Below are 27,713 nucleotides of genomic sequence, written 5' to 3'. Positions count from 1 at the left end.
CAGACACTGCTATTTTTTTGAACAGCCTAATATTCCTTTTTCTTCACTTTCTGTAAATTAATAACTAATTTGAGAATTTTTTCTTCATGTTTTGATTTGGAATAGAATGTGCAGTGTTCCCAATGCATTTGCGTGTATGGGACCAAAAAAGCTATTATAAGATTTTGGGCTTTACTCATTTTTTTAAACGCAACTGTATGTTCATTTTGAACTTTTACCAATAAATTCCTATCTCCTGACCAGAGAGAACCATAGAATGCTGTTTGTGTTGTAGGTACTGGCTGATAAACATGGTAATGCTCTGTGGTTGAATGAGAGGGAATGCTCCATCCAGAGGAGGAACCAGAAGGTGGTGGAAGAAGCTCCCAGGTTAGTGAGAAACTGTTTTGTTTTTGGGTTGTCTGTCCATCCCATTCTCATGAATGTGACATTTGGCACAAACGTCCACTTGGACTCAATGATGAACTGATTTAGATATTGGTGATCAAGGTCACTCATAATACATCTTTTTGACTCAAGAATTCATATGGTAATTATGACAATTACACACAAATGACCAATAGAATAAAATGATGAAGTGACAACATTTTGAACAGACATGGATTCAACTGGAATGGTTGGTGAAGGCATACAAGCGTGAGGCTGTAATTGTAGTTTTAAATCAAGATGGGTCAATGCAACCAACTTGCATTTTGAACAAGACGGTCATAAAACCAATTCATCAGCAGCACTCATGGTCCTGGGCAGTGTAGTCACACCAGAGTTGCAGCCATAGAGTGCTTGTAAATTACTGCTAAATTGAATGTGAAACATTCCCTTGAAGAGATTCAGAGGCTCAGAGGTAGAGCGGGTCGTCTTCCAAACAGAAGATCAGGCTCCTTCAGTCCATGATGACATTTAATCCCAAGATGCCCTGAAGGCTGTGCCATCGGTGTATGTGTGGTGTGAATGTTAGATAGTCCTGATGGGCAGGTGGCACCTTGCATTGTAGCCCCTGTCATCAGTGTATAAATGGGTGTGAGTGGGTGAAAGAACATGTAGTGTTAAAGCGCTTTGAGTGGTCGGAAGACTAAAAAAGGAGCTGTACAAGTCCATTTAGCATTATTTTTCCTCTGCACGCGGGACAGCCGTGGCTGGAGGCATTATGTTTTCAGGTTGTCCTGCCGTCAATCTGTACGTACATCTGTACATCTGTCCCATTCTCGTGAAACCAATATTAGTTGTCTTATCCTGGTTTTAAAGGCTGCATTACAGCAAAGTGATGTATTTTCTTAACAATACTGTTCTAGCTGTTATATTATTTGCCTTTACACACATTACTGATTATTATTTATCAAAAATCTTTTTTTGTACATATTTGTAAATGCAAATATTTTGTAAAAGCACCATGGATCAAGGATATAAAGTTATTTGCTAAATATATTGCGATATTTGATTTTCTCCATATTGCCCAACCCTGGATTAGATAGTAGGTTTATGAAGCTTTTATGTCTGAGGCTGCATGAATGTGTGTAGTTTAGAGTACAAACGCAGCTGCATAAGGTTAAGATTAGCACATCATCTAATGGTAATTTGACATAGAGACTCACAGTCAATCTCAGTTCATCTGTTTTAATTTCTTTTACACTCTCTTAGTATATGGCGGAGTCATTAAGATTGATATATGACTAGTGCATTTCAGGGTTTACACACCTAATCAGAAAACTTCTGTCTTTTACAGTATGAAGATGTATTGGTGTGTAACTACAGAATACCATTTAGACAAAAGACCTTTTCATTGTCCTTCTGTTGCTAGGGCAACACCGACCCTCTGATTGGAGAACTACTTTTGCTCCACTACGCCACAGCCGCCCCTTAGAGCTAGGGCAACAGCTTTGTTCCAAGTGTACCTTCTGGTAGTTAGTTAACTTAGTTAATTAGTACAATTGTGAGTTTTTAGTGTGTATCTAAATAAGATAAGTTTGTTGAATATCAAGCCGTTGAATGTTTGCAATTTGCACCACTGAGGTGAGCTGAGTGTCCAGTGCTGTGTCCTCTCCAGTACTTTCCTGGACCCAGTTACACGGCGGGCAATGGGCGAGCAGGCAGTGCAGCTGGCCATGGCGGTTAATTACTCCTCTGCTGGCACCGTGGAGTTCCTGGTGGATTCTAATAAGAACTTTTACTTCCTGGAGATGAACACACGACTACAGGTCAGTGCGTGCGTGTGCTTGCGTGCGTGTTTGTTGTTGTCCTAACGAGAAAACCGTCGTTGGTTTGGCAATTCGGAGGGGAATGAGAGCGCAATCCTACTGTTGTAGTTCTGTGTGAAAAGAGTTTCACTTTTGCTGATGTCATGGCTAGGAGGAGTGCTGTCTAGGTAAATGGCATCTTCAGAGAGATTTAGGCTCTCTGCTCAAAAGGGGGACCCTTGAGAGCGTGCAGTACTGCTGTGGTGTTAGAGAATGTACGACAGGTTTCTGTCGTCTGACTCCCTTCAAAAGACGCTTCACCAAGGGATCCACAGCCTTGGCTGGATGAAATGGCTGCAGCTTTAACTGCAGCTTTGACAGTGCATCTCTGTGCCATGGGGCCAAATGGTTATCTACCAATGTTTGAAGGTAGGTTAACACATGAGGCAAGCGACATGATGTGGGATCTAAACTTTTCTTCAGACACGTTACACTCTGTAGTACAAAGGGCCCCTGGATAGTGCGCACCTCTGCAGGGGGCAGCCATAACCTTTCCAAACACACTGTGGCAGTGCCATGGGTGGGTCATGAGGTGCTTGTGTATTCTCCATGGGTGGGTCATGAGGTGCTTGTGTATTCTCCATGGGTGGGTCATGAGGTGCTTGTGTATTCTGGTGCCACCAGAATGACCGTAAGATGCTTTTCCTGAATACGTGCCTGAAGACGATCAATCCAAGGAGCTGTGGGAAATTCACAAAAGGAGATCTCTGGGCCAAGGTTGGTGGGGTAAAAAATGCATCCACTCCTAGTTGAGGGTGGTCTCATGTGTTTATGGAGAACCACAGTGCACATTTTGCATTCTCTCATGAGGGAAACAGAACCACCTTCCCAATCCTGTCCCACAACATCTGGACAAGTGTGGGACTCAGTTTCCACTCATTAATGGGGCGTACCCCTGTGAGACATAAAGTCTTGATAGAATCTTCAACCACAGAACACAAATATGGTTTTCCAATATGCCTGGTCTGACTGCAGGGAGGGAAGGATGATCATCATTCACGTTTTGTGTCCAGCTGGATTGAACCACCTTTGTTTTTCCCATGTGGAGTAGTCCCAGGGGGACCACTACATGGCTCATCACTGAGAGTCTTGTGTTCATATTCACCAAAGGAACCTGGAACTGGAGTCAGTCTGCAAGCTCTACACCTTCTAGTGGGAAAGTAGTTAAGATAAAGATGGAGGTGTGTTTAGAAGAACTTAACAAGTAACATCAGTCAGCCAACTTGTGTGACCATTGACAGTGAATCTAAAACAGGAATCAACGGGAGGGTGAGGGCCATTGCATTGAATTAAACCGTGGATTACGTTGAATGCGCTGTAGCCATTCAGCTACCAGGCCACTCCAAAATCATCATTATATTGGACTGTTCTGAATTACTTTTAACGTGAAATAGCCGGTATATTACCCACAACCATGATGCCCAAATACATTCACGATGAACTCATATTTTTCTTTCATACAGAATAGTTCATTATAGGGAGACGTAAAATAATATTTTTTTATATTTTTGGGGCATTGTGTGGCTTTTATTATAGAGACGGTAAAGAGATGACATTAATTGTGTGTAGAGAGAGCTGGGGAACGACATGCAACAAAAGGCTCCCAAGAGAAAAAAACAAATTTAACTCAAGGTCTATTTACAAGCTTTTTCCGGAGCTTTCAACCACATCTCAAGCATTCATCAGTGCATGGAGTTTGACTAAACAATCTTAAACCAAATCTATGAGGACTGAACAATTTCCATCTGCTGATGAAGACCCTGGGTTGTGTCTGAAATACCTGGAAAAGGCCAGTAAGGGTTCCTAGACGCTCAACAAGCACACTACAAATGTGCCTCTAGAAACTGTATCTTTTCTGTTTAACCTTTGACCCCCAGGTCGAGCATCCAATTACAGAGTGTATTACTGGCCTGGACCTGGTTGAGCAGATGATCAGGATTGCCAAGGGTTACCAACTGCAGCATAAACAGGAAGATATACCAATCAACGGCTGGGCCATTGAGAGTCGAGTCTACGCTGAGGTATGTGAGAGATGTAATGATTGTGGTGTTTGGGTGTATTTGTATAAGACATCTTGGTTACAATTTCTATGACGTCCATGTCTAAAATGCATTAATAACATACTTGCTGTGTTATAAAGCTTGTAGCACAGTATAATTTTTTAAGCAATAATCATTACACATCATAAAGCATTATGTCATACATTTTTGCAAGGAACATATTATATTATAATTCCCATTGCTGTAATATATTTTAACCTTCCCATAATGCATTATAACCACTGTATTAATGCATTATAACAACGTTATTAATGCATTATAATGTCATTAGTTACTCTAAGTGGATCTTATTTGCTTTATTGTGTAACAATAGGAATTGAGTGACCAGCAATTATGAATTACAATGATTATTGTTAAAATACATAAAGCAGGATTAAATACAATTATTTCCACTTTTAACCTTTGGTGGTGCAACATTCTGCCTGAGCTACTGCTACGAGTGAAACCTGTAGCTGGAGTGTTTTCCTTTTGTCCATCATTATTCTTGTTTTTTCCATTAGGATCCTTACAAGTCTTTTGGTCTCCCCTCCATTGGACGGCTGTCTCAATACCAAGAGCCACTCAACCTCAGCAATGTAAGTGTATGTGTGTGTGTGGTTGTGTGGTTGTGTGGTTGTGTGTAGAGACTTGAGTCTTAAAGCTTCACAGGTAAAGATGATTGTGTAACAGACCACCACAACTTACACAACAAATTAGAGCTGCATCAGAGAAGAGCTCTTAACCCTTTCTCAGACAATGTAGTTAGAAGTTTCAAATGATATTCTCCTAACAAACAATCCACTCTGTCTCCCTGAGTGAGTGGTAAGTGTCCTGCCAACTTTTCTCGTCTGCTCCTTGCTCTGTCAGGTCCGTGTAGACAGTGGAATCCAGGAGGGAAGTGACATCAGCATCTACTATGATCCCATGATCTCGAAGGTCAGTGATGTATTGAATATATAATGCTTTTGTAAATGGTGTGTTTTTTTTAATTTTAGGAGCAGATGGTCACAACAAGTAAGTTGATTATAGAATTCCACAAGGGTTCGTGGTGCAATCATTTCTCTGGTATTTATCTGTAGTTGGTTACCTATGGAGCTACGCGAGCTGAAGCCCTTGCCAGGATGGAGGACGCTCTGGATAACTATGTTATCAGAGGTAGACAACAGATTTTCACAATGAATGTCAGCTCACACCCTAAGTCACATCTTCAATTGGCCATTAGCTTGTTTTTCTGTCTGTAAACAAGTTTGGTGATCTTCTCTCTAGGTGTGACTCACAACATTCCCCTCCTGCGGGAAATCATCACCAACCCCCGATTTATCTCTGGCGACATCAGCACCAACTTCCTGCCGGAGGTTTACCCCGATGGCTTTAAGGGTCACCAGCTGGAGGCAGACAAACGCAGAGAGCTGTTGGCTACGGCAGCAGCGCTCTACATCACTGCTCAGCTCCGTTCACAGAACGTCCTGGGTAACCAGAGGTGAGGACACCAGTGTGCTCGCTGTTGGGGGGGGCTACAAGGGTCTAGTTTCCTAGACGCTGTCCCTATAGTTAGTGAACCATTTTACTGAAAAAAGTAGTGTATTTATAGAGCCTCACAACATTATCATCATAGTGGAAACTACATTTTTTAAGTTTAAAAAGCTGACTGTCGTTTAGGATATTAGGAAGTTGTACATGAGGTCTGGTAATGTTGCAGGGCTCCACTCTTAGTTTTATTTTTTATTTTTTGAGGCATATAAGTAAAATAAATTAGGGACACAGTCATTTATTTTGAGAAATGATGATAACACATCTGCTTTTAGCATTACACATACTTATTTAGATAAATATTACTTGAAAGTAAAAAATAAAGGATTTACTTAGAACCTAACAAAGGACAGAAATGCATTGTGCTGCACTTTAGTTTCACTTCTCAGTAGACATATGGCTCCATTTGTGTTGTGGGACAAAGAAAAACACTCACAATTGTACAGTAGTGTTAGAGTGGAGCTCCTTCCCTCAAAGGTTATCTTGGTACAAACACTGGCTGCAGAGAGCACGCAAACCACTAAACCGTTCAATTTTGGCCTGCCAATCAAGTTACCCAGCGGAATTTTGCCCATTATTGAATCGCACTCCACAGCTGCCCTGTGTTGGCTGTAGTAGAAGGTCCAATTAGCAGCAAAGGCAGTTGGTGCAAAATGTCAAACTGGCTGTTCGTCCTCACAAACCAGAAGATAGTCCACTATCGTCTTATTTGTTTGTATAATGTTTTTAGAGATCATCAAAATGTTACTTATTGAAGATATTGAAGATATTTGGTCTGGATTTTGCGGTTGTACAGAATAATTTGTGTGTGTTTGTTTGTTTGTTTGTTTGTTTGTTTTTGCAGGGTGTCTTCCACTCCTGTGGAATGTAACCATTGGGAGCTGTGTGTGGAGCTGGATGAAGGACGCCATTCTGTTGAGGTTACCAAATCAGGAAGCATTTATACTGTGAGTATTTAATGTGCTTCCATGAACAAATGAGGAAGATGAAATTGAGATCAGTCTGCAGGAGAAGATGTAATTACAGTCCCTGTGTAGATTCACCATAGGATGCCACTGTCTCTTGGTATTGAGTCTGAGCCATCACAGCCATCACTTACAAACATAATCTGTGTTTGTCTCTGTAGGTGGAGGTGGATGGAGGAAAGGTGGAAGTCAATGGACAGTGGAACCTGGCCTCCCCACTGCTACCGCTCACGATCAATGGCACACACAGGATGCTACAGGTAACACACAAATGTTCAGGTTGTTTATTATATAATTATATCATATCATTTTTCCCTCCCACTAAGCACACAGTAAGAGATACAAATCACCAGAGATTACAGAGGTCTAGGGACTACAGATGTAGAGCTAATTATATTTTGTTTTTTGTTTTAGTGTCTGTCCAGAGATGCTTCCGGAAAGATTGTCATACAGTACCTGGGCACATCGGTAGGTTGAACGTCTACACCAATCTGTAACCACATCACACTTTATTTTGTAAAATGTATTGAAGGACAATTGAAACAAACCTTAATTCAAATGTAAATTCTCCAAGAGGATCCATGGTTGTAATTGTATGTAAGAATTGAATTCCAAAATAAATGTTCACTTGAGTCCGACACTCAAGTGACATCACTTTCGCTTCAGACTTTACACAGCTTCCTCTGCAGCCAAAAAAGGATCACGTTTTCTTAATTGTACTTGTTTTTACTGTGATAACTGTAGAACTGAAGAAACTCAATTTAGTTCCCTGTGTACTTAATATTGTATAAGGAAAGAAAGATGATACATTCTATCTCTTATTCCCCAAGAACTGTAAAAACACTCTGTTTTGTCTTTACTTCAACAGATAGCGTTTTCCCTTACAGGTATTGCAATACAATTGCAATAATTGTTTCTTATACTGGGTATTTTGATGTAGTTTAAGGTTCGCGTTCTGTCTAAGTTGGCTGCAAAGTTTAACTCCTACATGCCAGAAAAAGTTCCAGAAGACACCAGCAGCATCCTGCGTTCACCGATGCCAGGCACAGTGGTGTCTGTGTCCGTCAAGCCTGGAGATACGGTAACGCATCCCAACATGTAGAGGTTTACTTCATCACTGCAGAAAGGATCTCTTTTTTTCTAGTTTTTTCCAGGCCCCCTAGTTCCATTGATAGGAAATCTTGATGCAACAGCATATAATGATATTTTAGACCATTGTGTTTCTCAACAGTTTGGATTTGTCCCAGTCCTGTTACATCATTCGGAAAACCAGCTTCATGAATAAATTAAGCTGATGTCCATCTGCTTTTATGTAGTACAGGTGCTGCAATACATACCCTTGCCCTCTTGTTCAGTGTGTGTGTGTGTGTGTGTTTTACAGGTTGCAGAGGGTCAGGAGATCTGTGTGATTGAAGCCATGAAGATGCAGAACAGTTTGACTGCTGCCAGGCAGGCAAAGGTAACAATAGGAAACACTGGCAGTGGAGCTACTGTTATCTTTGTCAGTTACTAATGGTATCTAGTCCATAGATTTTAATAATTACCCAGTCCACAATTGCTGGTGCAGTTATTGGGAGCAAATTGATAAATAATCATGGAGGTAATAGGCACATATTTATTAAATAGTAACAAGTAAAATAATAATATTCTCTATGTATGGCCCTGCATGTTTTAACTTTCAACTGTGCGTGTGTTTCCTTTTCCCCTCCAGGTTAAGAGTGTCCGGTGTAGCACAGGGGAGACAGTGGGAGAGGGAGACCTGCTGGTAGAACTTGAATAGAGCACAACCTTTGACCTTAGATGTGTGACAACAGCACCTGGATCAGCCTTACTCCCCTCTGTGTCCACTGAGTAGATCCACCTTGGCAAACAGACTGGACAACAACCGACGCTTGATTAATGTTGCTAGTGGTCGGTATGAGCAGAGTTTAGTTTCCCTGTTGGTGACTCAGCTGAGCTGTATCAATGTCATTTCCCTTCTGTTTTGTGTTTTTTCTCAACCTGACAGTTCAGTTTGGTTCCCCCATAATATTATTTTTGCTGTCCATTTTACCCGTATGCCGTTTTTCCTTGCAGCTAGTTTTGGTTTATGTGCCAAGGTTTTGAGATAACTACATGGGAAATGTCTGCTGCCACTCCAATACAGTGGATATGGACCTTTTTGTTTATAGGCTGCTGAGTTTTTAAATGTTAAATTCCGTGATATGAGCAGCAAACAGAAAGTTTGATTTACATCCATTTTATTGGATTGGAGGCATGAATCTCTTGATATCTTAAAACCTCATTGCAGACAACCAGAACTATGTGCATAGTTCAATACCACTCAAAGTAAATGGGAGAAATCTGCTGTAATTTAGTTGAACTGACATTTTGAAAAATCACTGCAACCAATAAAGTGCTCCTTGTTTTCAACATACAGTCAAGACTGAAATGCTGTCTGGCTACATCAGAAACAACAGTTAAAATAAGAAAAGCAATTCCACAAAATGACTGATGGAGAGTATATCATGCTGATGTGAATAAATGACTGTTCGGGCTGTGGAATGTCAGGACTTGGAAACTCAATTGAACACCAGTACTCACTCACAGATGGGTGAAAAACCTGAATAATTTAAGTCAAGTAACTCAGATGGTCTGGTATCTTTCTGTGCGGGGTTTTCATCCGTGGTTTAGATACACTTCAAAGTTAATCACCTAATCACTCTTGATGGTTTCTAATTGCCTGTTTGCCTTAGCTGACTGCTTACATATTGCTGACTGTTTGGTTACATTGTAACCTTGGGTCTCTGATTGAAAAGTCTATCTCTCTCTTCGTTACATTTTTCACTTGTGGAGGGGATAAAACCCCAGTGGTCAGGTTACATGGAATCTCTTTTTAGACACACCAACTTACCTGGCCGGCCCTGCAGTTTACCTATAAAACACCTGCTAGCATGGAAGGACTGATGGTTTGATCCTCATGCACCTCTGAGTGGCCTAAACGATGGAAACAGAGTCCCTTCAGTCAGAGCTCCAATGTGAACTAAGGTTGCAATGTAACATAGATGAGGATATTGTAGCCCTAGTTCTGTAAGCACAGATGAAGCCCTCCACTGGACTCTTTGTGTAATACAGTGGGGCAAAAAAGTATTTAGTCAGCCACCAATTGTGCAAGTTCTCCCACTTAAAAAGATGGGAGAGGCCTGTCATTTTCATCATAGGTATACCTAAACTATGAGAGACAAAATGAGAAAAAAAATTCCTGAAAATCACATTGTCTGATTTTTAAAGAATATATTTGCAAATTATGGTGGAAAATAAGTATTTGGTCAATAACAAAAGTTCATCTCAATACTTTGTTATATACCCTTTGTTGGCAATGACAGAGGTCAAACGTTTTCTGTAAGTCTTCACAAGCTTTTCACACACTGTTGCTGGTATTTTGGCCCATTCCTCCATGCAGACCTCCTCTAGAGCAGTGATGTTTTGGGGCTGTCGCTGGGCAACACGGACTTTCAACTCCCTCCACAGATTTTCTATGGGGTTGAGATCTGGAGACTGGCTAGGCCACTCCAGGACCTTGAGATGCTTCTTACGAAGCCACTCCTTGGTTGCCCGGGCGGTGTGTTTGGGATCATTGTCATGCTGAAAGACCCAGCCACGTTTCATCTTCAATGCCCTTGCTGATGGAAGGAGGTTTTCACTCAAAATCTCACGATACATGGCCCCATTCATTCTTTCCTTTACACGGATCAGTCGTCCTGGTCCCCTTGCAGAAAAACAGCCCCAAAGCATGATGTTTCCACCCCCATGCTTCACAGTAGGTATGGTGTTCTTTGGATGCAACTCGGCATTCTTTCTCCTCCAAACACGACGAGTTGAGTTTTTACCAAAAAGTTCTATTTTGGTTTCATCTGACCATATGACATTCTCCCAATCCTCTTCTGGATCATCCAAATGCTCTCTAGCAAACTTCAGACGGGCCTGGACATGTACTGGCTTAAGCAGGGGGACACGTCTGGCACTGCAGGATTTGAGTCCCTGGCGGCGTAGTGTGTTACTGATGGTAGCCTTTGTTACTTTGGTCCCAGCTCTCTGCAGGTCATTCACTAGGTCCCCCGTGTGCTTCTGGGAGTTTTGTTCACCGTTCTTGTGATCATTTTGGCCCCACGGGGTGAGATCTTGCGTGGAGCCCCAGATCGAGGGAGATTATCAGTGGTCTTGTATGTCTTCCATTTTCTAATAATTGCTCCCACAGTTGATTTCTTCACACCAAGCTGCTTACCTATTGCAGATTCAGTCTTCCCAGCCTGGTGCAGGTCTACAGTTTTGTTTCTGGTGTCCTTTGACAGCTCTTTGGTCTTGGCCATAGTGGAGTTTGGAGTGTGACTGTTTGAGGTTGTGGACAGGTGTCTTTTATACTGATCAAGTTCAAACAGGTGCCATTAATACAGGTAACGAGTGGAGGACAGAGGAGCCTCTTAAAGAAGAAGTTACAGGTCTGTGAGAGCCAGAAATCTTGCTTGTTTGTAGGTGACCAAATACTTATTTTACCGAGGAATTTACCAATTAATTCATTAAAAATCCTACAATGTGATTTCCTGGATTCTTGTGTACCTATGATGAAAATTACAGGCGTCTCTCATCTTTTTAAGTGGGAGAACTTGCACAATTGGTGGCTGACTAAATACTTTTTTGCCCCACTGTATACAAGACATCAAGTGAGCCACATTGATCCTGACCGACTAAATTCTCCTGCCACCTATTTCTTTATAGAAATAGCAATACTTTCAGCTAAAGACACGATTCAAATGTCAAAACGTTTTGCTCCTTAAGGACAGTCAACTTTTTTCTAGAACAAAGTATTTCTTCTTTCAGTCTTTTCAGTTAAATAATTTCAACCTCCACCTTTTGACAGTATTACAGTTTAGCTTACAGCATCTCTAAAAATGTATTCAGCGCTTACCTTTTTTGGGTAGTGCAGTCTGGCAGCTTGTTTAAATTACAGGTTTTTTTTAGGTTTTTCAGAACTGTCTGAAATGTCTGCGTTATAATACTTCTGTATTTCAGCAATGCTTTGCAATTACAGTTGTCAGCATTCCAGCACACTTTCTTTGAATTATCAATATATTCTGATCCTTAAGGACATTAGTCCTATATCTGTTCGTTCCTTTTTAAAATTCTAAAACATGGAAACTTCAAAGGGTATGTGAAAACTTTTTTTTATAGGCAGTGTATATCAACCACAAAAGCCCAATTTTCTGGTCCGGCACTGTCATCTAGCTCTAAAGAGATGAATGTAATATTTTGGTCACTAAAGCTTACGTTATAAAAACTGACCAGTGTTGAACAGTCTGCCTCTCAGCTTTTGTTGTAGACCGGCAACCACACAAAACCATTGCAACATCAAGGCATTGCCAACTCCTGAACCCATCAGTTAGATCGGTGATGAGGGATGTACAATCTGTCTATAGCGATAACAAGAAGGCAGAAGTAACATCACAAATTGTAATTCTGTAAGCAGTGCTTTAGCAAACGATCAAACAATACACAGACGGCTTATATCACTTCATCAGCTGCTCATTCAAACAAATAATTTACTTAATTTATTAAAATGCAGATGGATGAATTCTCCTATGTTGCAACACAATGACATGGAGGAAAATCTCCATCACATAGAACTGTCATTGAGCTAGAGCTATTTGACAGTAGCTTTCACAACCTATTAAATATTATCTGAACCTTCAGTGACCAGAGCAACAACTGTCAATGGAGCCATACATTCACACATTCTTGTGTCCCTTGTGACTTAATCAAGCTCCAACTCACAATTCTTAGAAAGCCTCCATCTTGAAACCTTAAATGTGATTATTTAATTGATAAAAAAACAGAAAAAAAAACAACTCAGACAAAAGTTTAATATAGGGTAATTCCAAATTCAAACAAGAATCAATTAATTAATCCATGCTTTTCTTTGGCTTCAGGAATATAAAATGTCAGTACGTATGGCATAATTACTTACAAAACACGTTTCAAACGCAATTAAGGTAAAAAGGTCAAGGTAAAGCCTCTGATTCATGTCCTGCTTCACTGAATCACATCAAACCGTGCAGTTCTACAGAACTTTTCTAACAAGGGAAAACCAACTTACAAGAGCTGAAAATAATAAGCAGTCAGTCAGTTTGTCAAAGAAACTGACTTCACAAAGGATGTGAGTTTGTCTTATGTTGGTTGGCTCTCACAAGAATGACTTTCACCAATTTCACACTGACAAGGTAAAGAAATGTATTTATTCCTGACTTGATACCGAAGCAATAGTATGGTGTGTGGTGTTGGGTTGTGAGGGACGGTGATTGGACTAGGGGAGGAAATTTCTGCCTGTTTAATCTCTTGTCTCTCGAACTTCACTTATGGCTCAGAATACACATGTATATATTGTTTTTTACAGTTGGTTACAGTTAGTTCTGAATTAATTATTTTTCAAAGATTTTCATTGAGCAAAACAGCAGTCGATTGTTATTTTTCTGGTAGAGCAATAAAAAGTAATCGACATCTTTCAAATTTCTTAAATTGGTTCACTAATACTCAACTTCCAAATATATGGCTTTACAGTGCTTTTAGTGCATTGTCACATAGTGCTTGAACACTGTTAAATATAATTTAAACTTTTAGTTAAATATATGTTAAAGCCCATCATAAATTAGACTGCAATTTTCTACATCAACATCTAAAAAACAAACATATTAATTACATTCCTGGATTACCTCTATGAAAGGGGTCAGAGCGAACATAAGGTCTGATCTCCATGAAAGCTTGTGGCCAAATACAGAAGGGTTCACTTGCACTGCTGTGTATCTAGATCTGAGGCTGTCCTCGGCATGCACATGTACACATTTGTTTTGTACTGCATCACTAGAATGACTGAAGTTTAGGAAAATAAAGCCAAGGGAAGCATGTTGTTTAAGAGAACCATGTAGATGTTTTTTAAAAGTGAGCTCAGTATAGAGAAATGCATGTAACAAATTGTGAAAAACTGACAGAACAGGAAAGCACAAGGTTCCAGGGACCTTTGTAAAAATACATCCCAACAATGCCACAATTTTTCAGTTTGCATTAGTTGCAAGGACAAGTCGCCTCCACCAAAGTGAGACTGGACTTTGGCTTTCTGTAATCAGCAGGATTCATCAGCAATCCACCCCTCACTTCACAGAAATGAAAACTGTTCAACAATAATTTGGAAAATCCCTATTGAACCCTTTGGTGTGGAAATGTGGACGTTAACACATTTTTGGAACACGTGTTAGACGCAAAATGGTGACAAGGGCACATTTTAACAGGACTGGTCTGAAAAAGCAGCTGATAAGAAGCAGAGCCCCACAGCTTTATTTGCCCGACTGCAATTTCCCTCTACATCTGCAAACACAGTGTGCATGGATCATGAAACAAATAAAAACTTAAATGCATGACATGATGGCTGACACGCTCTCAGCACAGTCCAGCTGTGGGTCACTGCACTGTGTGAAAGGTGGCATGGTATGAGCTGACTTTCTATGTATCACATACTGGGAACAGGCTTATTCAGATTATATGCAGATAGATACTCTTTGTTCAAAATGACAACCCAGTCACATGCTCACAAAGAAAGACAGTTGTCGTCTGTCGGAGGCACAGTTCTCTCTGCTTGAGAAATGGGAGGTGAAGGTTCACATTGTAAAGTTCAGTTCAGTTTGACAGTGCTGAACGTTCCAGAGGTTTATGCGAGACAAACAGTTGCCACTCAATAGTCTTGAGAGTTTGGAATCTTCAGTCCACTTTGACCACACTGTAGATCTTGGTAACAAACCAAAAACAGGCAAAGAAGCCGATTGAACCTGAGGACAGAGAAGATACACCTTTAAATTTGAGCTACATCAAATTACCTTTTTCTTGACCAATGTATACGCACGTGAGGTAGAGGGGCAGTGGGTCTTCACCAATGACTCAACAAGAGTCATTCATACATTTTCTTTAACACTGTAACTCTCAACCTGTTGCAATGTCACGACACTACAAGACTCACTGTTTAACATTACTTGATCCAAGGCTAGTCTCGTTTAATTCTTATTTAGTCTTTTTCTTTATTTAAGCAATATGAATTATTTTCTTTTTGTCAGTTTTATCTAACCCATCATTGTAGAACTGGGCACATGTGCATAAGCATATCCACTGCCAAAGTGAGAAAGACATTGATGTAGAAACACCCTTAAACATCTGTTTGCATATGAACTTGGAGATGCTCTTATAAGCCCACTGTACACTACCTGCTCAGCAACAAACAGTAGACAGAGGAACTTATAGTAGTAATATAGTGGAGCATTTAGAGGCTCAGGAGTTGGTAGAGACCGTACAAAAGCCAAAGGAAGAGTGAATATTGGACTTGGGTTTGGTGAATTATATTATATAAATAATATATCTGATGAATAAGTTTTCGACTGGAAAAGGGATTGAAGTCTGTCCAGATGAACGAGACTTAATAGCCTCTGCCCTCAGATACTGTTATACTGTATATCATCAATCGGTCAAGTGCTAACGATCTAGAAATGACACCTCCATCCTGACAGCAAGATTGTCCTACCTCTTAACTGAGATCCTTCCTTTTACCCCAATAATTCATTTTGTAGCTGTATGCAGTAGTAGAAAGATAACAGCCACGAGAACCAAAATGGAAAAATACATTAACCATCATCCTTCCGTTCTTTTTCATATACGTACCTGTAAATAGGAAAAAGATGAGAGCCATAACCATTGTGTATCCGAAGTACAGGATGGTGCTGGCCAGTCCAGTAATTTGCAGCTTAGAGAAGAAGTAATGAATGGCGTAGACCAGGAAATAGACAGCAGTGAAGCCGCTGGTCAGGAAGGAACGCCACTGCCAATGGTAGTCCTGTGAAAATGAAGACAACAGCCAGAGTTGAGATGTATGGGAAGAAACACTCAGTTTTGTAAATTGAGGCCCTGACTGAAGTGGTCAAAAGAGTGAGTGTCCCCTGTGATACAGAGCCTGGTTTCCACAGCCATTAACTGCCTGTCAATGGTGGCGAGTGTTAAATCAATCCCAAGAACACAGAAATCAGAATAAAATCTATCCTATAGAATAAGGGGCAGCATTTCACCTCTACTGGTTGTACACAATCTACATTTACAGTCATCAAACTTTACAGTCAACTACTAACCAACAGCAGGGAAAGAATACATAAAGTTTAACCCAACTGCTGAAATGACGGGAGAGCCGGTCAAAATAACACTGTGATCTTATAAACTTCACCTGTGGTGTTGGCCTATAGTTCACTTTGCCATCTTTCTGTTGACTTTGGCACTAACCAGGGCTGAGCAGTCTGGGTAAATTGGATAGTTTATTACTGCTCTCATAGAAAAAAAAAAATGCTGGTGTTAACATCTTCAATTTCAAAAACGTCAGTATTCATTTGGTCCCTTAACCATAATGTATGGTAGTGGTAAGGTATTGCATTGATCATGCTGTTTACCTCGGCACATAAGTGGAAGTAGCAAAGCAGGATGGTGGCCTCGGAGCAGGTGATGACCAGGATGATGAAGACAAGGAAAAGGAAGCCAAACATGTAGTACATCTGATGGGACCTGGAAGACAGGCAGAAATATGTCCTTAACTGGACTACAGTAAAGACAGCTGATCAAACACATCACTGCATGAAATATATCTTATTGGTTGTTTTTCCACAATATTTGGCGATAGAGATTTAAAAAAAATCTTCTGTATCACTGCCTATTCTGTTTAGGCATTTGTTTTCACACCTTGAGATGCCATTAATCTCTAGTTCTGCCAAATTAGATTATTCATTTGGGGTTTTTCGTGTCAAAGTTAAAGTTGATGAAAAGTCAGGTAATTTCTTTTAATGAGCAACTTTCCAGTAATAGAAAAATACACTTAATTAGGAAAACAATCCCATTTACTCAAAAACATATGGATAAAGTCCCACTATAATCTAAAAGTATGAAACTAAATTTTACAAAAAAGTTATACTTGAGGTTATTCTGTTCTATTTGTCATACTCATTCTACCCAATCAAAATCGGTTTCAGTTGCAGAATTGTGCTAATTATATCTAGAAGGGCTAGTTTTAATACCTGTTCATGTGTTTCAGGCTTTCATAGGTTGTGAGTCGCATCACAGCTCTGACTGAGAAGAACTGAACTGATTCTCAGCTTTCCATAATAACATTAAGTAGCAAAAACTTTGCTGGCAAATTGGATTAAGACTTTCTATGAATTGTAACTTTTTATTCATTCTCACCAGATGGAGTTTAATATGAAGAACAGCTGAATAAATATACATCCAAAAGGCAGAATTCCTCCCATGATGATACCAGGGAAAGGCTTTGTGTAGAATGACTGCTCTGGGACTTGACGAGGAATCTGATTGGTCCGCACTGGGTGCTCGATACCCTTAAACAATAAGTCACAGCGGAGAAAGAGACGAGAATCAAACATGGGTACACCCCGAAATAGTTACAAAAAAAATAAATGATTACACAATGTATTTCTTATGAATGGATGTACATTTATATTTACTTACTGCCTTCTTGAAGCCAAAGTATGCTCCTATAAAGGTAAGAGGCACTGAGATACAGAACCAAAGAGCCAATATGGCTACCAGGGTCCCAAATGGCATGGCTGCTGAAGAGCCTTCACCCCACAGGATCAAGTTCATCACAAAGAAATCTGCAAACACCACCCTGAAAAAAAAAGAGAACGGTAGAGGAGTTAATGAGTGGAAACAAGTAGTTGTGTCTTTCTCATGTAGTAACCTTCTACCCAGGTGTTGAGTCCAGTATTATGTTCAGTGTTTGAGCCAGTCATAAACAGTCTTACCCAGGACAGAGGAAGGCTGTCAGCAGAACGTTGGTCTTCCATTTCTCTCCTCCAAAAGCTGACAATTAACCAAACAAAAAGACAAAGGATTTATAGAAATAAAATTAAACTGGATTAGGAAAATAATCGCTCGCTGCAGCTCTACCTGTAATCATTTTTCTCAATATTCTTTTTTTTCCGCCAACATAAAAACACCTTTTCCTCTCTCACTTACATTTGTAAAGTCGAGCAGCCACATATCCAGCAGGAGTTCCCAGAAGAACCCAGAGAACAACAGCACATGTCATCAGAGCCCCACGGTTTGCTGGAGAGAGGAACCCAAGACAGGCAAAGACTGGAAAGGGGGGATACATTATTACATTTGGAGTTAGGAGAAGTAAGGCCATACTAATACTGGATTGTTTAGGTTAAATATTGATTCATACATTTTTTTTTGTAGACACATCTTTTAAAAAACATAGAACTTTCAAAGAACTTTAAAAAAGGTGCAGAATATGAGCATTGCTTTTCCAACAAAAAAATATTATGATAGTATATGAATAATCTTTAAAATCTGACGGGTCCAAAATGAATGTTTTGATTATCTCTGGGGAAGCATCTGTTTTTGAAACAATCATATCAACAATCATGAAGATAAAAAAAGACATACAAAGGGTGACAAAGGTCATAATGAAGATCTGGGTTCCAGAGCCGAGGAAAACAGACAGCAGCATTCCCTTCCTGGGAGGTCGGAAAACATCTCCATGGACCAACTTCCATCCAAACTCCTCCTGAGCATCCTCCTGGAGAACAAGATAGATAAGCAGATATGATGAGAACAACACAGCTCTGCCCCTTATGTCCATCATCATTGTGTCACCTTCCAGTAGTGCCATGATTGCTATTTATGATTATGTTTAATAAGATAGTGAATAGAAAGTTAGTTCATCATTGCTGTAACTATGAACTTAGAACTATTTGCAAACTTTTCGACCGCAGCTTCATATCATTAATCAGAAGTGATCCTTTAAGACACACAGTCAGGTACTCACCACAGAGTCCATCTGATTGTATCTGGCGATATCTTTATGCAGAGTCCTCAGCATGATCATAGCTACCATTCCAGACAGGAACAACACAATCACCAATGAGTTCATTATGCTGGGGATAAAAAAAACACCCAAGCCAAATTAGTTATTGTGGTTTAACTAATTTGGCTCATTAATTAATTAATGTGGCATCAGTGGATTGAGACAACAGGTCGACAACAGGTCAGCAACAGGTCAGCTAATAGACACCAGGGTTGACCAATGGTTTGAAGGAATCAATGACACTGTGATATCATTAAAGAGGCATTTTTAAGTCAAAATACTGATGACTGCTATAAGTCTGCACTAAACTGTAAGCTTGCTGTCATTGAAAACTGACAAACATGGACATGAATTCTTTGGGAATGATGAGACTGTTACACTGTGCTGTCACGGTCAGCAATGGACAGAGAAACCGAAGTCCCACATTTGTAATCCAGAGGAGTTTGCTCTGCCCTGACTTAGAGTGCTCAAACTGAGAGAATGCAGCTTAGACGATCTGGCAAAGAAGGCCCTTATTGATTACTCAGATCCAGAAGCTTGCTTCCTCACAAAACCTGGGTCAGCTATTCCACATCTGTCCCTGCAAGCTCTCAAATCTTGAGTAAACTGATCACTTGACTTTGTGTCAACACATTTTGTTAATGAACTTCCAAACATAAGTGGCAGAAAATTCATGAGCATGGGCTCAAAACCACAATTCATTCTTGCAAACATAAATATTCATAAATCATATCGTCGCTGCAAATTCTGTGTTTCGAGACTTACCTGAACCACTGGATGTTGGTGTGAGGCATCGACTCCAGGATGTAGTCCCATCTAGACGCCCAACGAATATTCTTGTCTTCCTACACACGCAAACATAAACACTTTATTACGGTGGCAGTTTACAAGTCAAGGACTAACAAAACTATAATTTCCCTTTTTGAAGGGTGGTGTCCCAAGGTGAATTTAATGTGAGTTAAATGTATTTACTCAGTATACATACTTGTAATTTCTCTATTTCAGCAAATGTCTTTAAACATCATAACTACAAGAGTGTCATTAAGTTTTTTTACTTTCTCCACATTCGAGCATGGGTCCATTTTCAGTTTCTAGCCATGGTCTTCTTTAGAGCCTAATAAAAACAGCATTAAACACACAGAGACGGCACTATAGTACGAACCACAAAGTTGACAGAGTAGGTGTATGGGATCTCAAACAATCCTGTATGTTTGTTTTTCAGGAACTTGGGCCCCCCAGAACAAGCAGGGCTTTCTTCGTTAGGGTTGTCATAGCTATATAGAGAAAGAGAGGCAAAATAAATAGATTAAAGAAGTAAAGTTTACCAGTTATCCAATTTGCAAATTGAGATCTGATCACAATACAGACAGGACCTCCAAGAATGCTAATTTATACCACAACATTCTACTAGTCGGTGGAGCGAATGGCTTTTATACCAGTGGACAGCGCCAGAGTAGCATCCCCAAAAAGTTTGGGTAGATCACACAAATGTAAAACTACCCCATACGACACATTGAGCTAAAAGTCATAGGTGCCTCGCTCCAGAATGCTTACCGGTACATTTATTTTTCAAAATGTTCGAAATTAAGGAGTGCAACAATGAAACAATATAAACAGTATGAGTTTCTGAAAAATGTAACATTATAACCAATGCATAATAACATATGCAATATAAAGAGTGAAGATGACATCAGGATGCCAAACTGTATGACAGGTGGATGTTTTACTTATGATATGTAAGGTCATTTGTTCAGGACAGCTCCATATCATAGATAGCTCCATACCAGCTAAAACTGTCACCTTTTGGGTTCAATCTTGGCAGCAACCAATCGCGCTCCCAGTTGTTCATGCTCAACGATGTGGTAATGGATGGTGATGTCCACATGGTTAAAGATGTAAAAAGCATCCTTTTCATTAAAGTTAGACTGGAAAACAATATTGAGACACAAAGGTTCAAGGAACAGACAGGGTTATAATTTGCTAATACAGTAACATCTATGTGTAAGATATGAAGCATTCTAACATTGGGGGCAGAAACAAGTGCAAAAGACACCGTGTCAGACAGTGATGCATGTCGCTGACCCGTTTCAACCCAACAGCAAATCTGACCCATAGAAACTGAAGATTGACTTGTTTAAAAAAAATAAAAAAAATGTATGACAATAATTTGATGGATTCTATGCAAAGTGGCCTTAAAACCCTAATGTTGAAGTACGGAGTAGCTGCCAACAGCGTAAACGTCTCATTGATGCTGATGTAACAGAGACCACTGTCTAATGTTCTTATTTACATATCCTACAGTCTTCTGAGAATATGCTGGATTGATTAAAATGTTACTTATACCGTTAAAGAGGGCTTTGTGTGTGTCCATGTGCAACCCACTCACGTTCACCACGCAGGCATCTTTGGGCCGACCTGCTTCTGTGACGAAACAGCCAATAGGGAAACCAGGATTACAGAACTTCTGTCCATCTTCAACATCATAGCACCAGGTGACTGGCATGTTATCCACAATCCTTCACACAGAAACACACACAAGAAACAAAAGCCTGTGATGCTCACTAATGTACACAGCGTACACTGACAACAGCGGAAAATACTTGGTCTTTCACACGCCACCTGCTAGAGACTGGCAGAGCTTGTTTGCTTCAAGGAAGGGATAAGCGTCTATTAATTTTTTCCTTTATTGACAAGATTTAGTCAATCAATCCACTACCAGACCATCTATCGCCCACGTCCTGGCCATCTCACTCTCTCTTAATCTCCTCGCAGTTCACCTACAACTGCTAACGGCCAGTAGAAACAGTCAGAAACGCCCAGTTTTTATTAAACTTAATTGTATTGGATTGTGATGTTTATTATAACAATAATTCTCTTTTTACAGAAATGTTTGCAGAGGACCCTATCACTGTGATAACTCTGAGTAGCATGCATGGCAATAGATTGCAATGTAATTAGTGTCTCATAAAGTTAGTTGTTCCAAATGTTTTAAAAGTTGTTCCTCTAAGGTTGTGACATCAACGTCTGTGCTGCTTTTTGCCGAAATCAAACAATAATGGTGCACATGTTAGTAAATGCGACCAGCAAATAATCAGAGATTTGAGACTGCCTGGCCGGTCACCGGTTGAGGCAGATCAGCTGAAAACCAGCCAGTTTAGTCCGGTAGACGAGCCAACGGTGCATCTATAGTTAATGTACAATTTTAAAGAAATTTTGGTCAAGGTGGGACACATGGCACTCACAAGAATGGACCGGACGGACGGACAAATACCCCGAAAACATAATGCCTCCTGCCACGGCTATTGCCAGCACGGAGGCATAAAAATAAGTTTGAATTCCCATAGCTGCGACCATGTACGCGCATTCATCTGAATTATGAAAGTGAGCATGGCTTAAGTATAGGGGGCAGGGGTTACCCAAACCAATGAAAAAGGACACCTATCAAAGGTGTCGTCGGGACACAAAATGAAAGGGGCACCTGTGAAAGGGGCAGGGCTAAAGTGCACGGGGCGAGGCAAACAGTCACTAATGAAAAAGTAGCTGCTGACTGCAATGATGCCTCCCAGGAGTGGCAACTACAAACAGTCATGGTATGTGAATCGCTCTCACTCAACACCCCCTTTTTGAAAATCGGCAAGAGCACAAACACACAACTTAACAACGATTGACTTCCAAAAGTCAAATTTTAGCCACCTAGGACAAAAACTGTTTAGTCAGAGTTTCTTGATGGGAAATTGTTTCGAGGTGCTTAGATGTTGTTGCAAATTTCATGTGTTCTTTGGTCTAGTTGGATCAGTTCTGTTGTTGTCATTGTTCACTTGGGGAGATGTTAAAATAATGCTAGAACACTGACAGTTTAAGCTGCATCTTGCCTTTTTTTTGAGCTAGCATACTTCCTTTTCAGCCTCCACTCACATCTACTTTTGTCCAGAGGGCTATACTGTTGCAGTATTTGTACCTTGTCTATTGAACAACAGGGATTGATAACAGTTCTGACTCCTCAAAATCCCATGGCTGTTTTACACCCTTAACCTCGTGATCTGAACCTCGTTGTGTTGGCTGATAACACACTCACAGGAACATTACGCTTCCCTTACAACTCTTTCAAACATATATACAAGCAAGGAAAACTGATCAAACCAACTTATCTTGTGTGTTCTACTATTTATCAAAATGAAGCTTGACAAGAATTACAAGTTTTCCACATCACACGTGTGATGTGTTTTGGTGTATGTGCGAGTCTCTAAAAGTGTGGATGCATTTTCTTTCACTTTATGATATGCGTATATCAGTGAATCATACGTACCAGTGATGCTGGTAGTTGAGTAACATGCCTTTCTTGAGGAAGTCCAGTTTGGCTTTGTCTGACGGGTTGTCGGTGTTGTAGGTTCTGGTACACACCTTCTGACACGCCACAGGTTTCTTAAACTCAAACTGACACACAGGAAACAGTTAGTTTGTGTGTGCTCTTTTACACTCTAACAACTCTTTTTTTTGGTTTGCCATCACTATTAATAATACATCATTCTCCACTATGCTAAATTTACAACAAAACAAATTGGAAATATTAGTTTTTCTGACATTGTGTCATGTCTCATTGAAAGAGATTATCTAGATCGTTTTTTTCAACACACTGACCATGATGGCAGTGTGATATCATTTTTGTGATTAAATGTCTAATTCTTAACCCCTTACCTGTAATGTTATTCATTAGCCTGGGGACGACCTAGGGAATTTTTTTGCCTGTTCCTTCATAGGGGCTGGCGATTTACTTTTAAATTAAATTTTTAATCACAGAATTTTTGGGGAGTTTTGTGTTGACGTTATTATATTACAGTATTACAAAATTTGAAAAAGGGGTACCAATTTTCTGTCTTTTTGCAACGTAAGGGAACATATCTTAAGAGAGTAAAATATATTTCAAATGTGTTTATTGTCTCTAAATAAAAATGAAAAGCATGTCTTGGCCTACATGCGTTTTGGAAGGATGTGCCTGCCCCATAAATGTAATGGGATTAATTTGTGGTATACCGCCCACCCCAGCATAATATAGTCCTAGAGCTTAAATTCATTACTTTTTAACATCACATTCAGGAGGCCCGGGGAGCAACTTTTGGTTCAGTGTCTCGCTCAAAGACATCCGGAGAGGAGGAGCCGGGGATCGAACTGCAAACCTTGTGAATAGGGGAGGACCCACTCTATCCCATGAGCCCACAAGTTGTTCCAGCTATAATCCAATTTTCTGCATCTGGCCTCAGATTAATGGCTTGCTGCTGCAAACAACCACCTTCTATTTGTATTTTTGTGTATGTAAACATAGGGACTGAAAGATCTTCATTACTGGAATTCAATATTGCTACAACAGTGAGTAAATGAGTCACTTTCTCAATGTTTGTTGCTTTCAGTGTGTGTGTCTTTGTGTGTGTTTCTGTAGATGTGTGTTACCTTGTATGGTGAGGGTTCGATCCTCTCCCCAAAAAGAACCTGGCCCAGATTCTCTGATGGTCGTTTCATTGTTTTCTCTGAGCAGAAGTCAAACCTGCACAAACCGGAGGCGACTGTTCAGAATGTTAGGGTAGAATACATTGAACACCTTTATTTAACATTACGCAGTATATTTCCAGTTGATGGAGGGAAATCAAAACGGTTAAGAAGTAGAGTTGTTTCCATTAGTACAGAAACACTGCTGAAACTCCCCTGAATTAAATAAGACAAGTGATGCATTGTTGGTAAAGTAACTTTTTCTGTTCCAAGCAGCCATTCAACCTATTATCGTTTCTTTTTTGGGTCTGGTGAGTGAAGCAAATCTACATCCAGTTATGTGCACAATAATGATTTTTCATAACAAAAATGTACTATTTACATTACATCTTGTTTGAATAAAGCCTTGATAAAACAAGAGTAAACCACTTATAACAGAAGAAAAGTTGTCTCTTTTATAGTTTATGCATTTAAATGGATGAAACGGCTCAATATTGATCTATTTATCAACTTCAGCTTTAAACTGCAACAGTTAATTCTTCAATGCTTTTGGACCAAAATAATGCACAGAGAAGCAAGTTGTGTAGCCTGAGGGAATAACTCCAAAAAGGTATAAATGAAAAACAACTAATACAAAGAAACAACACTTACGCAGTATATTCATAAGGCAGAACAGACTCCACTGAATCCAACCTGTTCACAAACAGCTCAATGGTCGACTAGAATAAAACAAAGCAGATAGACACATATTAGCAAGACAGCAGGATTGCTCAGACCAGCCTTTCATTTTCATGTTGTTGGCTATTGATTCTTGATTGGTTGGTGTCAACATAATGAATGAAGCTTCGACTTCGACTGTAAAGCCTTTTTACTTTTCAATCGTTTAGTTTACTAGTTAGTGGTAGTAGTTAGTCCAGTTAGTTAGTTTGTTGTATAGTATGTGTATTTATTGTCTGTGTAGTTGTATAGTATGTGTATTTATTGTCTGTGTAGTTGTATAGTATGTGTATTTATTGTCTGTGTAGTTGTATAGTATGTGTATTTATTGTCTGTGTAGTTGTATAGTATGTGTATTTATTGTCTGTGTAGTTGTATGTATGTGTATTTATTGTGTAGTTGTATAGTATGTGTATTTATTGTCTGTGTAGTTGTATAGTATGTGTATTTATTGTCTGTGTAGTTGTATAGTATGTGTATTTATTGTCTGTTGTATAGTTGTATAGTTGTATTTATTGTCTGTGTAGTTGTATAGTATGTGTATTTATTGTCTGTGTAGTTGTATAGTATGTGTATTTATTGTCTGTGTAGTTGTATAGTATGTGTATTTATTGTCTGTGTAGTTGTATAGTATGTGTATTTATTGTCTGTGTAGTTGTATAGTATGTGTATTTATTGTTGTATTGTCTTGTGTATGTGTATTTATTGTCTGTGTAGTTGTATAGTATGTGTATTTATTGTCTGTGTAGTTGTATAGTATGTGTATTTATTGTCTGTGTAGTTGTATAGTATGTGTATTTATTGTCTGTGTAGTTGTATAGTATGTGTATTTATTGTCTATGTCTGTGTAGTTGAGCTGCTGCAACACTTGAATTCCCCCCATGGGGATCAATAAAGGAATATAATAATATAATAATAACATGTCTAGAAACCCTATCAGTGGCTTGTCTTATTATAAAGCTCTTGCTTTGGGCAGAACAGTTGGGAATCATTTACTTTTTAACATTCTAATGAAGCCACCAGGAGTCAGTACAATCTGGAAATATCTCTTATAAACTTGATGTCCAGATTATCCAAGGTACTTTGATGTATTTAGCTAAGGCTGTACAGCTAAAGTAAGCTAGGTTAGATATCCTGGTACCCGTTAGCTTTGCTGTTTGTTTTGGCTAACGTTAGCCGACTCACATACAGTTACATAAGCTCAGCTAATGCCTTCTGTGTATTGTTCGGTGGTTGCAGTTTGTACCGGATATTCAGTGATGTTGTTATCGACACCTGGCTGCTAAAGCTGCACAGGTGATCGGTGTTGTGTTTACCTTGCAGTCTGGGACTTGGTCTTTCCCAGGCTCACAGAAGCTCACAGGTGCCAGACCCGGGAGGTAGAAGCCGACCGCTGGAGCCAGCAGCGCAGCTCCCAGCAGCCAACGCAACATCTCCTCACCTGTTCACCTGCTCACCTGTACACCTGTTAACCTGCTAACCTTCACTGTAGATTTAGATTCAGCTAAATTGCTCCTCTTCGCAGTTCACACCGCATCTGTGACGTCTACACTGGACAGCCACCACCAGCTTCCGGTTCTGCAGCAGCCAACACGTCACAAGCCGGAAGTGCTGCTTCGTGAAATGGAGCATTCTCATTGGCGGTTGGCAAACAACGAATTGGTGCATTACTGCCGCCAACTGGTGTGGAGTGGTGGGTCAGGAGGTCTGGTAGGACTAACATTGGCATTGGGATGTTGTGATGTTTGCAAGATGCACACACATTGTAAGCCTAACTCAAAAAAATCATTAGAATAAATTATAACATTTTAACATGAACATTCATTTTTGGAAGTGATGGAATAGTTAAAATAATAGTTAAAATAGTTGTTGTTTTTTTCTCTGTCTGTAAATATAATATTTCAGTTATTGTTGTTTTTTCTACTGTTTTTTTTATTGCTTATTTATAATACTTGTTTTATTTTATTTTTCATTTTTTATTTTTTATTTGTATCTTGTCTTCTTCTACTATGTCTCTTGTGTGCACTTTACTCTATGCTGTTGTAAGTCTGCAAATTTCCCCGCTGCGGGACTAATAAAGGATTATCTTATCTTATCTTATCTTAAATGTGAGATAGGCCTATGCTTACTTTAACAATGATCATTTTTGTGAATTGTGTGTAAGCCTACAAGAATGAATCCCACTAATTAATTTTGTTTCGACTGCATGAAGATTTGAAGATAATAAGAAATATCAATAAAATTTGTGAGTACAAGCGACCAAAAAGACACCTCATCCTAAGCGTCTGGACCATTAGCAGTCCCCTGTGAGTGGTGCAATGTGAAAATGGGGTTTTTACGAAGTGCTGGTGAAAAGTTAAAGATTATTAATACCAAAGATGAAGGAGCTGCTCTCCATTTGATTTATTGTCCTTTACCCTCAACCATTCTTCAAAACAGAGGCACAACATCTAACTGCTTTCCACAAGATGGTAATGTAGTTCTTAGTGCTGTGTCAAAACTTTTTGCAATGAGATGCCATCACACCAAGCTTTTTGTATTCTTCTATGCATGATACCCTTTGAGGAGTTTTAAGAGTTTGCTTCTGCAAGTGTGTCAGCTAGTTGAAATAAACATATACATATATTTTGTATGGTTCTGTGTCCAAAATGACTATTTGCTATTTAGTGCACTATATTTACTGTCTTTCATTTTATTGGGGTGTCTGAATTCTCAGTATTAATTTATCCACTATAGGGAGCCCTCAAAAACTTTACAATGGCACAAAAAGTGGTGTCCATGGCATGCACACTGCTTTCTCCCATAATGCAATGTG

General features: G+C 39.6%; 2 protein-coding genes across 2 annotated transcripts in view; one reads left to right on the top strand and one right to left on the bottom strand.

The window, feature by feature from the left end:
- pcca (propionyl-CoA carboxylase subunit alpha) overlaps positions 1-9,941 on the top strand; it is an 18,440-nt gene extending 8,499 nt beyond the window's left edge. Inside the window, exons 11-23 of the mRNA XM_054600346.1 lie at positions 275-369; positions 2,042-2,192; positions 4,109-4,252; positions 4,792-4,866; positions 5,138-5,206; positions 5,350-5,425; positions 5,537-5,750; positions 6,645-6,747; positions 6,927-7,025; positions 7,180-7,233; positions 7,706-7,846; positions 8,147-8,224; positions 8,477-9,941. Coding sequence (XP_054456321.1) covers positions 275-369; positions 2,042-2,192; positions 4,109-4,252; positions 4,792-4,866; positions 5,138-5,206; positions 5,350-5,425; positions 5,537-5,750; positions 6,645-6,747; positions 6,927-7,025; positions 7,180-7,233; positions 7,706-7,846; positions 8,147-8,224; positions 8,477-8,545 — 1,368 coding nt within the window. The 3' untranslated portion in view covers positions 8,546-9,941. The remainder of the gene's footprint in view (positions 1-274; positions 370-2,041; positions 2,193-4,108; positions 4,253-4,791; positions 4,867-5,137; positions 5,207-5,349; positions 5,426-5,536; positions 5,751-6,644; positions 6,748-6,926; positions 7,026-7,179; positions 7,234-7,705; positions 7,847-8,146; positions 8,225-8,476) is intronic.
- A 1,806-nt stretch (positions 9,942-11,747) lies between these two features.
- Positions 11,748-26,469, bottom strand: tm9sf2 (transmembrane 9 superfamily member 2). Its single transcript, XM_054600334.1, has 17 exons — positions 26,215-26,469; positions 24,833-24,900; positions 24,146-24,239; positions 23,007-23,134; positions 21,087-21,216; positions 20,501-20,625; positions 19,863-19,974; positions 19,466-19,545; positions 18,662-18,770; positions 18,280-18,412; positions 17,845-17,964; positions 17,631-17,688; positions 17,335-17,494; positions 17,053-17,204; positions 16,269-16,380; positions 15,496-15,667; positions 11,748-14,615 (listed from the first exon to the last, which is right to left on the bottom strand). Exons 1-17 carry the CDS (start codon positions 26,329-26,331, stop codon positions 14,548-14,550), a joined length of 1,938 nt encoding a protein of 645 aa, XP_054456309.1. The 5' UTR covers positions 26,332-26,469; the 3' UTR covers positions 11,748-14,547.
- Positions 26,470-27,713: the final 1,244 nt, after the last annotated feature.

The sequence above is a fragment of the Anoplopoma fimbria genome, chromosome 6, assembly GCF_027596085.1.
Source record: "Anoplopoma fimbria isolate UVic2021 breed Golden Eagle Sablefish chromosome 6, Afim_UVic_2022, whole genome shotgun sequence".
Classification (NCBI taxonomy): domain Eukaryota; kingdom Metazoa; phylum Chordata; class Actinopteri; order Perciformes; family Anoplopomatidae; genus Anoplopoma; species Anoplopoma fimbria.
This window is presented reverse-complemented; position numbering and strand designations above follow the sequence as displayed.